The 14,051-nt window shown below is 40.4% G+C and overlaps 1 protein-coding gene and 1 long non-coding RNA gene across 3 annotated transcripts in view; both read right to left on the bottom strand.

The window, feature by feature from the left end:
* Positions 1-989: 989 nt before the first annotated feature.
* STEAP1 (STEAP family member 1) overlaps positions 990-14,051 on the bottom strand; it is a 51,469-nt gene continuing 38,407 nt past the window's right edge. For both annotated transcript variants that reach the window (XM_088478653.1, XM_088478654.1), the window contains 2 exons: positions 5,473-5,637; positions 990-1,271 (listed from right to left, as the gene is read on the bottom strand). In XM_088478653.1, the coding sequence (XP_088334779.1) occupies positions 1,014-1,271; positions 5,473-5,637 (423 nt within the window). In that variant the 3' untranslated portion in view covers positions 990-1,013. The remainder of the gene's footprint in view (positions 1,272-5,472; positions 5,638-14,051) is intronic.
* On the bottom strand, positions 8,532-9,515 carry LOC148517473 (uncharacterized). The gene is made up of 3 exons (XR_015879289.1): positions 9,452-9,515; positions 8,837-8,916; positions 8,532-8,739 (listed from the first exon to the last, which is right to left on the bottom strand). It is a non-coding gene; the product is annotated as an uncharacterized LOC148517473 (long non-coding RNA).

A 14,051-nucleotide genomic window follows, 5' to 3' on the forward strand; every position in this document is an offset into this window, starting at 1 on the left:
CCACTGCAGCTTGAGAGATCTATACTGTATATTATATATGCTCAGTGTACTGGGATGCTGCCTGTGTGGTATGGTGGACACCAACCAATATACTGCATGTATGACACAGCAGACACCGAGATACTTTCTATGCATTATGATGGTCACATGTTTGCTGCCTGTGCTGTATGGCGGTCACTGCGATGCTTAATGTGCTGTATGGCGGTCACTGCGATTATGTCAGTTTTTTATGCTGTATAGCATTGTGAATATCAGGTGGTGATTGCCTGAGGGGCCCAGTGGGTGCCTTTTACTTTTGTACCAATTCTCTTATCTCTTTTGCTACAATATCTGTTTAGGGTAGGAACTCTTACCTAAAGAAGGCAGCATTAGGTATATGTACCAGGACAGCACGGGCAGGTATTCTGTAAGTAACGGATTATCACATCTTTATTCTAGCAATGTGGCTGGCTACCAAGGACCTGTGTCTACACTACAGGGGAGCAAGTGCGGTGTTGTGTAACTTTGGCTAGGGTACCTAGAAACCTTGCACCAGCCCTGTATGTAATTTATGTCAATATCCCCTTCATATACAAAGCTGAGTAATATGTCAGCTCATTATACATAAATTATAATAATATCATTATAAGCATCATCATAGAATGTTCAACAGTGAGCTTACTTTCTATTTAAAAACATACTGATGTAGATGTCCCAATCCCCCATAGGTGGAGCTACGCCCCAGTCTATACATATCACAATATGGTTTATACTATGCTTGCCTATTTTTCTTATCTCGCCTCCAGGAGATACGAGAGGGAGAATACACGTGAGGGGGCTGTGGCGTTTTGATTTGCGGCATCATACCACTGCCCCTGTTACGCAATGCAGCTATTTTGCGGAACGGCGCAGAGGGAGAAACACTGAGTGCCAATTAGTGTGATGTTTGCCTGTACAATGTAAAATGCGTTGGTTCACACATACAAATAAAACAAGCACACACCAGATTATGAATGTTATATTTAAAATAAATATTACAAGTGTGTAAGCATGCATTTGTTGGCCATTTTTTGGTCTGCCTCCCACCCACACCTGATCCTCTGGATTCTCTTGCTGAAGCACGGCAGCAGTAGTATCACTTTGCAGATCAGGACGACGAGGGGAAGGACCGACACTAACATGAATGTGGGTGGTGTGTACCATATAAACTGGTTGATATCCACCCATTTATTCCAGGCAAATACGAGAGTGTGTACTGTGCTCAGGAACAGGGCTACATAGCCCATCTTGCTCTGTGAAGATAAAAAGAAAGGTGATTTAGCATGAAACCTGGAAAGCCTATTAAAGCATAAACTGTCACCTATACAGAGGGCAGGCTGCCATTCTGCAGGCTGGACCAATATTCTGCTTTTGCGAGGAAGTAATGACATTTATCTCTCATGTCTCAGTAAATGTCTGTATTATAACTAGCTGGCACACAACCTGTAATAAATATTACCTTGCTGACATGTAATAAAAAGTACTTGTGATTTAGGTCTTGGAAATAGATCAGAGAACACCACACCCTCTATGAGGACCATTAGAATATGAAGGAAGTGTTGGGGATTTAAATACACCATTCATTAGAGCCAACTTTAATGCTCATAAAATCTCCTAAACTACTTTAATCATTGTTATCAAAAGGAGAAGTGTTTTTTGTAGGTTCCCATAACAAGATAATCACATTTGGAATGACAGATAATTTAATATATATATATATATATATATATATATATATGTAATCGGACAATGGGCCCAATTCAGAATAGTTCGATATGCCGATATTTTTTTGATCATCTCTTTGAATACTTAGGTAAAATGCGTTTTTTCCCAAACCACAAGTTAAAGAAAGTCTTTATGTGCGATTTCCAAATCATTTGATACAAATCAAGATGCATTTTTTTTTTTAAAGCGGCTTACGGCAGACCGCAATGCTGTTTCTTATGGACTGGGCTCATTACAAAACAGTGCAGTGTTCTAAGCAGCGGGTAAAAAGAAAATGCATAGGCATAAGTATTATGAATCTAGCCTATACATGTAGCTAGAGAGCACAGATCATCTGACAGACATCATCAACAAGTAAACTAGACAGAGGCTATTGGACGTACAAAGCGTCGCCGCCTAAAATGTATGTGTTAAAAACACAGGTTCGTCAGATCACAAAGGGATAGATCATTGGAAACCAGTATTTGCCTGATAGTAAATCTGAAAACCAGGGGTTTCACACAAATACACTATAAAATTCTTTTTTTTTTATTTTGGAAAACTGGCACCACTTTGACATGAGTGATCGAACATTAGACAAGCTGTGACATTGAGTTGTTTAAACCATTCATTCCCTTATGAAAGTACGGCAGTTAGGCGTTCCCTGTTTACATACTTAGGCCAAATACTTTAATGGCTTGGTCTACTGTAGGCAAAATCATTTGAAATATTATGTAAGATGAAGTATAACTGCACAGTACAAGTTTGCCTAGGTTTTTTTTTATTGTACAGTAGCCTATGGATTATGAGGAACTGAAAGAAGAAAGAAGGTGATTTCTGGAATTAAGGACCCCATTTAACAATGATACATCACTTCCTTTCAGTATTCAACTAAAAGTGGTTAACGAAGATTACCGCTATTTGTCACTGCTTCGCCTACGCCATCAGGCAATGCCGAGCCCCCGCTGGGTGAGAGAATCATACGCATGTGCAGACTGGACACTGCGCATGACAGAGCAGCCCGTCGCTGGCAGCGGAGGACGCCGTTGAGGAGGGGGACAACGCTGGACTTCACTGGAGGGGTAAGTAATGTTGAATACCAACGGCATATTTGTTAGCATCAGTGCGATATTAAACAAAATATGCCGCTAGTATCAAATGGGACCCTAATAAAGTGGTAAACAAAGGATCGGAGTAGTATTTAATTTGATGAAAGGATTTTTGTTACCGTGTATGTGTTTATACTTTTTATGGTATTTTCCTATGTGGCAACACAGATCCATGAAGCCACTGATGCCAGGGCTTGTTGGCACTTGTAGTGGTATAAGCACCAGTATGCTAATGCAGCCATGGTTATGCTGGAACTTACAGTTCTATAGTTTCAGCATATCGAAACAGTTTATGGCTGCTAGGGGTTGCTGGGATCAGTAGTACCACTCATATAAATGTTTAATAATGATGAACTCTCTCTTGTCAGGGGTGTTGGGAGAAACCCCTGTACTATCAGCATGAGGGGCATTTCTTTCTACATACGGCGGTGCATTTTATGTGCCGGCCCAAGTCCTCTAGGGAATTCAGCCTCACATGAACAGAGGGGGCTAAATCACACTATGACATGGAGGGGGGGGGGGCGACACTCGCTGAGCATGGTGCTGTTTGTGGTATTTGCTTGGGGATCTCACACTGTCCGTCAACCCCCTTAACCAGTATCTTGGCCCATCTATGGTGCTTAGACCACCTTTTTTACTTTTAGGAGGAAAGGGTAGATTTACAAAATAATTGACTTATTGTTACACTGTATAGGTCTGTGCTAATCTTCCACCCCTAATTGTGCTGCAATTACATGAGTGCTCTTACTGTACTTGGCCTAAGCTCACCCATAGGTTACCGCCCCATTCTGCCTCTTTAAGCGTAAGGTGTAGTGTGTTATCTGCGTAGGATGCTCTCACCCACCTTTCCCTTCCATACACCTCTGACTTCATCACTAGATACACCGTAGCTCGGCATCTCCTCCCCCCTCCATACACCCCTGACCTCATCACTAGATACACCGTAGCTCGGCATCTCCTCCCCCCTCCATACACCTCTGACCTCATCACTAGATACACCGTAGCTCGGCATCTCCTCCCCCCTCCATACACCCCTGACCTCATCACTAGATACACCGTAGCTCGGCATCTCCTCCCCCCTCCATACACCTCTGACCTCATCACTAGATACACCGTAGCTCGGCATCTCCTCCCCCCTCATTTACGACTCTCACTCTCCCCTCCAAGACTTTCCAGCGCTGCTCCCCACCTATGGAACTCCCTGCCTTACTCTACCTGACTCTTCACTACTGTACCACTCCTAGACCATTCCCAAATTCTCCATCTGCACTGTCCACCTGCCATGTCCACGTGTCCCAATAGCGCCTACTGTCTCTAGATTGAGTAGGGCTCACACTGCCATATGTCTTGTTATTATGCTTTATATCTACTCTAAAAGATCAATCGGGCAAAGAATCAGACCACTCTGAACAAGCAGGCAAAATGGAGTGAAAAGCTTCTAATTGAGAGAAGTGACTGTACAGGGAGCGCCTTCATTATCATGGCTTGGTTGCTGGCAGTGGGAAATTTTCTCACACTGTGCCACTACATCAGACTGTGGCTAAGTAGATAACACTTCACCGTCATGCACACGTGGATGAAAGGCTGGTGAGACGAAAGTTTGAGCCACAAAAACTAGAACTTCCCTTTGTACACAAATCCACACCCCGTCCAGCTAAGACAGAGAGGGAAATGTAATTGAATGATATTTGGTCAAATCGTTGGTTTTCCGTAGTGAGTTGGTTTTCCTGGGTGAGTTAGAAACCGCAGAATTAGCGAAAAAAATAGCCAGAAAACTGATTTTCAAGCAGATACTCGCCAGCCTGATTTTTTCCAGTGTTCTGGATACAAATCATTGGATGTAATAAGCTGCCGGCAAACATGCCTAAACAAAAACAAAAGGCTGAACAAAATTGGTGCCTCTAGCTAATGAGATTGTCCGAACTGCATGTAAAACATAATATATATTACAGCTTCACTAATTAACACTTAATTTTGGGTCCCAAACAATTAATAAATATATTTATGGAGCACAATAATGTAATGATTTTTTTTTTAGGGCAAATTAATAATAAACAAAAAAAAAACCCAACATTTTAATCATGGGGACAATATGATATTTTTTTTTAAAATATCTAGTAACCAACATTATTTGTCAATTAGAAAATGAGGCCAATAATATTTTTCCCATTGATTTAATATAGTGTGGTTTGAAAGTTTAAAATGCAAATCGTCAATTTGAAGTGGGTTGGAAAGGCCAAAGACTGGTATAGCAATATTTTTATTTTTATTATTGCTAATTAGGGACATATTAACTAATGATGGAGGCACCAATTATATTGCACACTTGTGGCACCATAAGTGCCAGTATACACGTTAAAACATGCTGCCAACATCACTTTAAAATCTTACTTTTAGATCCTGTTTGGGTTGCATCGGTGTACATTTGGGGTTTTTGGTCAGCATGTGAAGCGCCACAGAGACAGCCACACTCAGAAAATGAATGCTATTATGAAGCCTTATGAAGTTCCTCCCTAGTGACAGCTTGGAGAGAAGCAATTCCTCTTAAAGGATTCGGAACACTATGTACCCTTGAAGCCAATGCTTTACCTTCAGCTTATGACAAGGTTAATAAAACCTAGAAAGGTGTGATTCACAGTACCTGGATGAAGCGATACTCCCGCCAGGACAAAGCGTTTCCGACAGAAGGAACTGAAGCGACAGCCAGTATGGCTAGAATGGCGAGTGCTATAATTCCTAGACACACATAAATCTCCATTCGCCATACATCATGTTCAACCCAGCTATTTTCTTTTTGTTGTTTCACCTATAAAAACAACCATAATAATCATAATAAGAATACATTCCTAAGATATTATTAAACCGCCTTGAACTTAATGCACTTTAATTGTGAACATTTTACTTTTGATTACGCAATTATTTTAAATAAAGGACAAAGTTCTGTAATCGGTGTTGCAACTAAAAATACCCCAAGGTAACAGTTTCCGCTGTTTTACTGCTTCATATTACGTGTGTGTCTGCCCCGGGCTCTCTCTACAGATACAGTATCAGCTAATTAGTCAAAACAGACCTACAGTACTTATAATTCTGCAGCACAGTACGGGGAGAAACCACACAAACAACACAATGTACAGACGTTTATTCCAACAATAAAACAAATGTACGCCGCTTTTATGCAATCATTTATCTAGAGAAGAGATACAATAGCTAGGCACCGAAACTGTGAGGCTGATGGAGAGTGGAGTGTAGGCCTGTTAGCTGAGCATGTGTTGACTAATGGTGCCCTGCACATGATCTGTAACAGGGCTCTAATGATGATGACTGGTACCAAACCATGCCTGTAGATGAGGGGTGGGCATAACGTTACATACATGTATAATGTATATTATCTGTGCTCGTATCTCAGGAGCAACATAGGCCTGATTTACATACAACTCTGTATCAGGGCCTGTATATGTGCTTGTGTGTTTATACAGATACGCCCACGTTCATTGTGGCTGATGGCAACACAAACATGCCTGCAAATTGCGCCATGCTATGGCGCGTCCCCAATCGCAGGAGTGCGTCTTCATTCAAGCCTATGGAGTGGAGACTCAAAAGCGCATCCCCGACTGTGGGAGTGTGCGTCTCCCATTATAGCCTATGGAGACGCGAATGCACGTCTCCAATCGCGGCAGTCCATCTCGAGCCACACCTAGCGCGATTCACTGCACAATGGACAACTAGGTAGCTGGGCAGATCTGTATATAATATATATATATAATTATATATATATATAGACACACACACACATACACACTGGTGGCCAAAATTGCGGACACATTTTGAAAATAATGTTTTTCAACTTTGAATGCTTATAAAAACTTTCACTTCACGCAGTGCAATGATTCATGTATCAAATGAAAGGAAATTTAATGCTGAATACAACACAATAAACAGAGGTCAAATATTTGCATTACAAGGGAAGTTATACTACTTTCAGTCAAAGAAGCACAGATGCGTGAGATTCAAGAAGCGGATTGTAATAACAGCTTCTACCAGCCAATCAGAATCGTCGTTCTGAGGACCAATCCGCTGTCGTTTATGAGCAGGTGCAAGGTCATGTACAAAGGTGGGAAAGGTCAGTTTGGCTGTTTCATTTTGCAGAATAAAGTTGGTTACTGAAGTGCAATTACGGCTGGATGTTTGTGTATATTGTTTAGTGCTATTGACGGTGTAAGAAATAATTTACACAATGTTGTCCAGGCAAAGTGGTGACTGGTCACCCAGGAAGAGATCCAGGATTGTCGCGTTACGTGAAAATGGTCTTTTGTGTGCAGCAATAGCAAGAGAAGTTGGTGGGAATGTGACAACATCAGGAGTAGGAAAGTTTTGTTTACGCTATATGGAAACACAATCTATACAAAATTAAGAAGGAAAAGGCCGGAAAAAGTGCACAACAGCTATTGATGATAGGAGAATAAAACGAATTTGTGTCAGGGACAGATGGATGTCATCTGCGGCCATTAGTAGTGAACTGAGTGCAACTGGTGTTTTTGTCTGTGCAAGAACGGTACAGAGAAGACTAACGGAGGTTGGCCTAAAAGGTAGGATTCCCCGAAAAAAGCCATTGCTGAATAAAAAGCAGCGGCAGAAATGAATACAGTTGGCAAAAGAACACATTGCATGGACAGAAGGTCAGTGGAAACAAGTGATATGGAGTGACGAAACTAAAATATCGATATTTGGTAGCGATGGGAGAAAATATGTGATGTCGCATCGGGGAAGAAGTACATCCAGATTGCATTCAAGCGACAACAAAGAATCCTACAAGTGTTATGATCTGGGCATGTATGACAGCAGATGCTGTAGGCCGTCTTTATGTCAGATGGCACACTGAACAGCAGAGAGTACATTGACACCATCCTACAACCAAAACTTCTATCTTTTATCAGGGATCTTTTTCCAGTTAATGTCCCATTTTTTTTCCAGCAGGATCCAACTCTCTGCCACACTGCACGGATATGCAAACAGTGGTTCACGGAGAATGACATACAGGTGCTGGGATGGCCAGGAAACAGCCCAGACCTGAACCCCATAGAACATTTGTGGTTCTGTTTGAAAACACTGGTACATCTGAGGCGTCCATCCAATAAAAGACAATTAATTGAGGCTATGATTGTCTCATGGCACCACATAATAAAGAAGGAAGAGCTCCAAACATTGGTTGACTCAATGCCACGTCGCTGTGCTGCTGTCTTGAAAAATAAAGGATACCCAACAAAATACTGATAGGACAGTAACATCATAAGTACACAGGGATTTTCACCCTAAGTGTTGTTTTCACTGCACAACTTCCCTTGGAATGCAAATATTTGACCTCTGTTTATTGTGTTGAATTCAGCATTACATTTCCTTTCATTTGATATATGAATCATTGCACTGCATGAAGTGTAACAGTTTTTACAAGCATTCGAAGTTGAAAAACAGTAACATTTCAAAAAGTGTCCGCAATTTTGGCCACTACTGTATGTATGTATGTATGTATGTATATGTATGTATGTATATATATGTATGTATGTATGTATATATATATGTATGTATGTATGTATGTATATATATATATATATATATATATATATATATATATATATATATATATATATATAGTCCAATTTACTGCACTCACACCTTAAAAAGTTATGTGTTCAGGGTGCTCTCCAAACCCTTGGGTTCCAAAATATAAGAAATATCTGTGAATTTCTCAGATGAAGGCACTCACTTAAAAATTATTGATTTTATTGAGACATTTTTCTTCAAAAAACTTTTAGACGTTAAAGTCAGACACCATATTTGGTTGTGTCGACGTTTCGGTCCAATTTATGACCTTTTTCAAGACTAGTGTCTTTCAAATCACAAGTTTATAGATCTACAAATGAATAAACAAAAAAACATAATAAGTGAAATGGTGACAATGTCTATCTGGCCCCATCCTACAAGATAATGAGCAAATAATCATTACATACGTCGAAATCATATGTATGTTCAACATACTGTATCAGAATCGCTGCCTGGCACAATGAGGATATGGACGTGTTAACATCACCTATAAAGAACAAATGAAGATATATGCAAATATAAATGTACATGTATATACCCATATATGTGAACACATGCATACATGGTCATGCAAGCACCTGATGTGAATCTGAAAATACATGAACCTATATATCTACCAAACAGGTGTTCATATATTCAAACACACATATATGTGTGCCAAACAAATAAACACCATCTTATATGACAAAGCACCCAGAGTGCATAACTATCTAAAGCAATTCCAAACAATATCAGACAGTATATAAATAGAAAACACATAAGTATACACTTATACCAATATCATCAAACTAGTATATATCATAGAGCAACATCTTATATAAACTGAGGGTACAATGTCAGTCCTAATGATAATATGAACATTTTACAATATACTGTGGCTCATATGCTTGAACCCAGGCTGCTTAAAACCAAAGCATGTAAACTAAAGTGTATATACTAGCAATATATCATTTAAACAGACTCAATATTGAGCACAACAATACTGATATTAGTAACTGAATGGAATGCAGGACACACATTACCTTATCCTTCATAGTGGCAGCATCAACAGCAACCTGCACAGCGCACACATGGAGCTCAGAGCTCCGGAAGCAGCAGAGGTCAGAGTCACTGACCATGCTTATTATTATCATGTATTATCAGATTCACATCAGGTGCTTGCATGACCATGTATGCATGTGTTCACATATATGGGTATATACATGTACATTTATATTTGCATTTATATTTGCATATATCTTCATTTGTTCTTTATAGGTAATGATTATTTGCTCATTATCTTGTAGGATGGGGCCAGATAGACATTGTCACCATTTCACTTATTATGTTTTTTTGTTTATTCATTTGTAGATCTATAAACTTGTGATTTGAAAGACACTAGTCTTGAAAAAGGTCATAAATTGGACCGAAACGTCGACACAACCAAATATGGTGTCTGACTTTAACGTCTAAAAGTTTTTTGAAGAAAAATGTCTCAATAAAATCAATAATTTTTAAGTGAGTGCCTTCATCTGAGAAATTCACAGATATTTCTTATATATATATATATATATATATATATATATATATATATATATATATATATATATAGATCCAAGTTTCAGGTCGCACACACTTTTAAATAAATGTTTGTGGGCGCCAGGTAATCATAAGTCCAGCAACAAAACCAGAAGCTTACCCACCAGGATAAACTAAAGGAACCAGCACACCACCATGTATAAATCAATCAAGCATACTGAATTTTTAATAGAAAAAACATTATTAAGAAAAGCCATCATCAAAAAAATAGTCATTAGTACTCATCCAAAATTGGAAACTTCAGATAGTGTAACAAGAGATGAGAACCGGCCATCCCATGGAGATGGCCGGTTCTCATCTCTTGTTACACTATCTGAAGTTTCCAGTTTTGGATGAGTACTAATGACTATTTTTTTGATGATGGCTTTTTTTAATAATATGTTTTTTCTATATAAATATATAAATACACACACACACCAATCGGCCATAACATGACAGGTGAAGTGAATACCAACAATTCTGTTGTTACAATGGCACCTGTCAAGGGATGGGATATATTAGGCAGCAAGTGAACACTCTGTACTTGTAGTTGATGTATTGGAGCAGTAGAAAATTGTAAATGTGCCTATCCACTAGGCAACCTGAAAGACTGAATGTCTAGCGTTCAGACCTTCAGGTCGCACGGTGCGGTGCCCGCACTGAACAGTGTTCACTGAACGTCTTTCAGTGCAGGATCCCGACCTCCTATCTCGGAACATGGGGAACCTGATGAGCGTCGTCCAGTTGACCAGCATGTTCCGTAGATAGTCGGGGTCGGCAGGGACCCATCGTGCACGCACATCGCTGGTCCTTGCCGGCTATCCATTACACGACTTTGTGAACAATGCGACCAAAACCTCCTGGTTTTGGTCGGATTGTTCACAAAGTCGTGTAATGGATAGGCCCCTTTAGGATCTAAACGACTTTTACAAGGGCCAAATTGTGATGGCTAGACGACTGGGTCAGAGCATCTCCAAAACCAGAGCACCAGCGACAGGTTCATGGGCAAAATACAATTGGATTCTGCACAGGCAGAATGAAGAGAAATTCCTTTGTGGGGGCACGCTTTAGTACAGTAGTTCTATGATATGGTTATATCTATTAATACTTAACTTTTAATATGTACCCTTGTAAAATAATAAGTATCAAGTGTATTATTAAAATACAAAAATACCTTTTAAAAAGGCGAAAATATAAAAAAATATATATTCAAAAAACATATATATGATTAAATGGTCAAACTTCAATCTTGGATACGTGTACATTACACAATCTTTGTAGTAATTCATCCCCGACCACACTATATGTTACTATCCATATAGTATCATAGTCATCACCTCTGTACAGAATTAATATTATATCAAGTTGCATTTGTTCTGTGTTGCAACATACTGTAACTTCCTAAAAATGTTAGAAATGAATAACATAACACGTATTCATTATATTTGAATAGTTATAAAGTCAGATAGTTTTCTTGGTCTGCATGCATCCCATAAAGCAAGAGTAACCATTCATCCAAAACAGCATATATTCCAAGTATTATAGTTATAAGGCATATGTTCAATATCTAGGCGTGCTGATCATTATCATTTGATGTTTCTCACAATAAATCTACATTACACAGTAACATGCCTTCCAGTGAAGTTACATCTATTCATTACTGTATCACTAACTTCACCCAATGCTAATTGCATAGTCCTACAAAGGATATTCACCAGTCCCTTGAAGCAGCACTGTGTGACACCTTGGTAATAGATATTCCCTTTATTCACGTGTCCTGTGTTGTAGAACAGGTTTAATTCTGCAGTAATAGTTTCTTTTTAGGAAAAGGAAAACACATTGTTTTGAAAATAATACATCATTCTATTGCTATATTGTTGCACAATCCTATAGCAGCAATTGAATAATATTTATGCAATTAATTGTTTAATGAGCAGATTGCCACACCTGCTTGCTTAGTCTCATTAATCCAGAGGTGATCAACTTCAATTATTATTTCTTATTAGACAGGCAGGTTAATTACACAGATAAAATAAGTAAAGTCAGGCACGTCAGTGTCCCCCACCTCTGCTTTCGCCAGTCATACATGAAAAGTATAGGACAGGAGATGAGAGAGTAGGATGACTAATGTCTTTAGAAAATAAAGTACAGTGGTGGTGTGTTAAGGATCTGTATCGGGTGTTGGATGATCACTGATGCCATTGACATTGCAGGGATCAAATTCGCCCTGGGTGTTAGATGGCCCCTAATAAACTCTGTATTGCAGGGGACAAATGCGCCCAAATCAGAGAGACCACCACCAGAAAGAAGTAATGGATATTACCTTGAGGAGGACCTGCCTGTGGATACTAAGTGTGCTGGGTGAAAGAAGTTGCCACTGTCCGCTGCTCCCCGATACTTATCCCTTGTCGTAGCGGTAATCCGTATATGGCTGCAATCAGCCCGCCGGGCTGCTCCCTCTAATGCAGAGCTGGTTTGATAATCCAGTTTAAGGGTGGAGACAGGGAAATATTATGACAGTCAGATGAGCGGACAGCTGAGAAATTGGTTGACGCGTGTCGCCTGCTGGCTTGCTCACAAGGAGTTGCTCTCTGGGCTCAATGTATAGACATGGGAATCGAATGCTAGCACGACTGGTCCTATCCCACAGCACAACTACTGTAGCACAAATTGCTGAAAAAGTGAATGCTGGTTATGATGAAAAGGTATCAGAACACAGAGTGCATCACAGCTTGCTGCTTATAGGTCTGCGTAGCTGCACACCTGACAGAGTCCCCATTCTGACCCCTGTCCACTGCCAAAAGCACCTACAATGAGCATGTGAGATACAGAACTGGACCATGAATCAGTGGAAGAAGGTGGCCTGGTCTGATGAATCACGTTTTCTTTTACATCATGTGGATGCCGGGTGCGTGTGTGTAGCTTACCTGGGAAAGAGATGGCGTCAGGATGCACTATGGAAAGAAGGCATGCTGGCGTAGGCAGTGTGATGCTCTGGATAATGTTCTGCTGGGAACCCTTGGGTCCTGGTATTCATGTGGATGTTACTATGACATGTATCACCTACTTTAACATTGTTGCAGACCAAGTACACCCCTTCATGGCGATGGTATTCCTTGATGGCTCTGGCCTCTTTCAGCAGGATAATGTGCACTTGCACTCTGCAAACCTTGTTCAGGAATAGTATGAGGAACATGACAAAGAGTTCAAGGTGTTGATTTGACCTCTAAATTCTCCAGATCTCAATCCGATTGAGCACTGTGGGATTTGCTTGAAATAGTCTGAGCTATGGAGACTCCACCTCGCAACTTACAGGACTTAAGGATCTGCTGCTACTGTCTTGGTGCCAGATACCACAGGACACCTTCAGAGATCTTGTGGAGTCCATGTCTCGATGGGTCAGAGCCATTTTGGCAGCTGTACGAAATTGTACAAAAGCTGTAGGAGGCATCTTATTTAAAAAGACGTCCTCTGCCGGCTTCTGTGATCCCTTGCTTCGTCTGAAGGTACAGCATTGCATCAACAGTGTGAACATCCGACATCTGGGTAATCGCGCTAAATCTCGCTGCTGGAGCCAGTGACGATGTGTCCAAGGACACAGCCACTGGCTTCGGCATGTCCAGAAAATGGGCCGCCGCACCCCCTTTTTTTGGGAACGCTGGCTGTCGCCGTCCCATCGCCGTTAGCAGTAGACCCAGATCTGCATATGCGCAGTGCGGCTCCTGCACATTTGCACATTGGAGATGTGTGTTTAATATCTGAATCAGCCCCAGGGTTGCCTGAAACGTCAATATATTGTCTACAAAAAAGAATTTTACTAATACAGCTCATCTCTTTGATAGCTGGAAAGTCCATGTCAGGGGTAAACCACTTCTAAAACCATGGATTACAAAATGGATTAGAGAAATCATCTCACAGAATGAGAAGAGAAAGGATGTGAGGTGCCAAAGATCTTGAGGGCACGTACCACGTGCGCTGTGCCCATCTGATGTTATGTACAGATGAAATATAATCTATGACCTCTGCTTTTGATTCTGTCATGGGATTAGGATTTTTCCAATCTGG

The sequence above is a fragment of the Taudactylus pleione genome, unplaced genomic scaffold, assembly GCF_031769625.1.
Source record: "Taudactylus pleione unplaced genomic scaffold, aTauple2 ptg000216l, whole genome shotgun sequence".
NCBI classification, from domain to species: domain Eukaryota; kingdom Metazoa; phylum Chordata; class Amphibia; order Anura; family Myobatrachidae; genus Taudactylus; species Taudactylus pleione.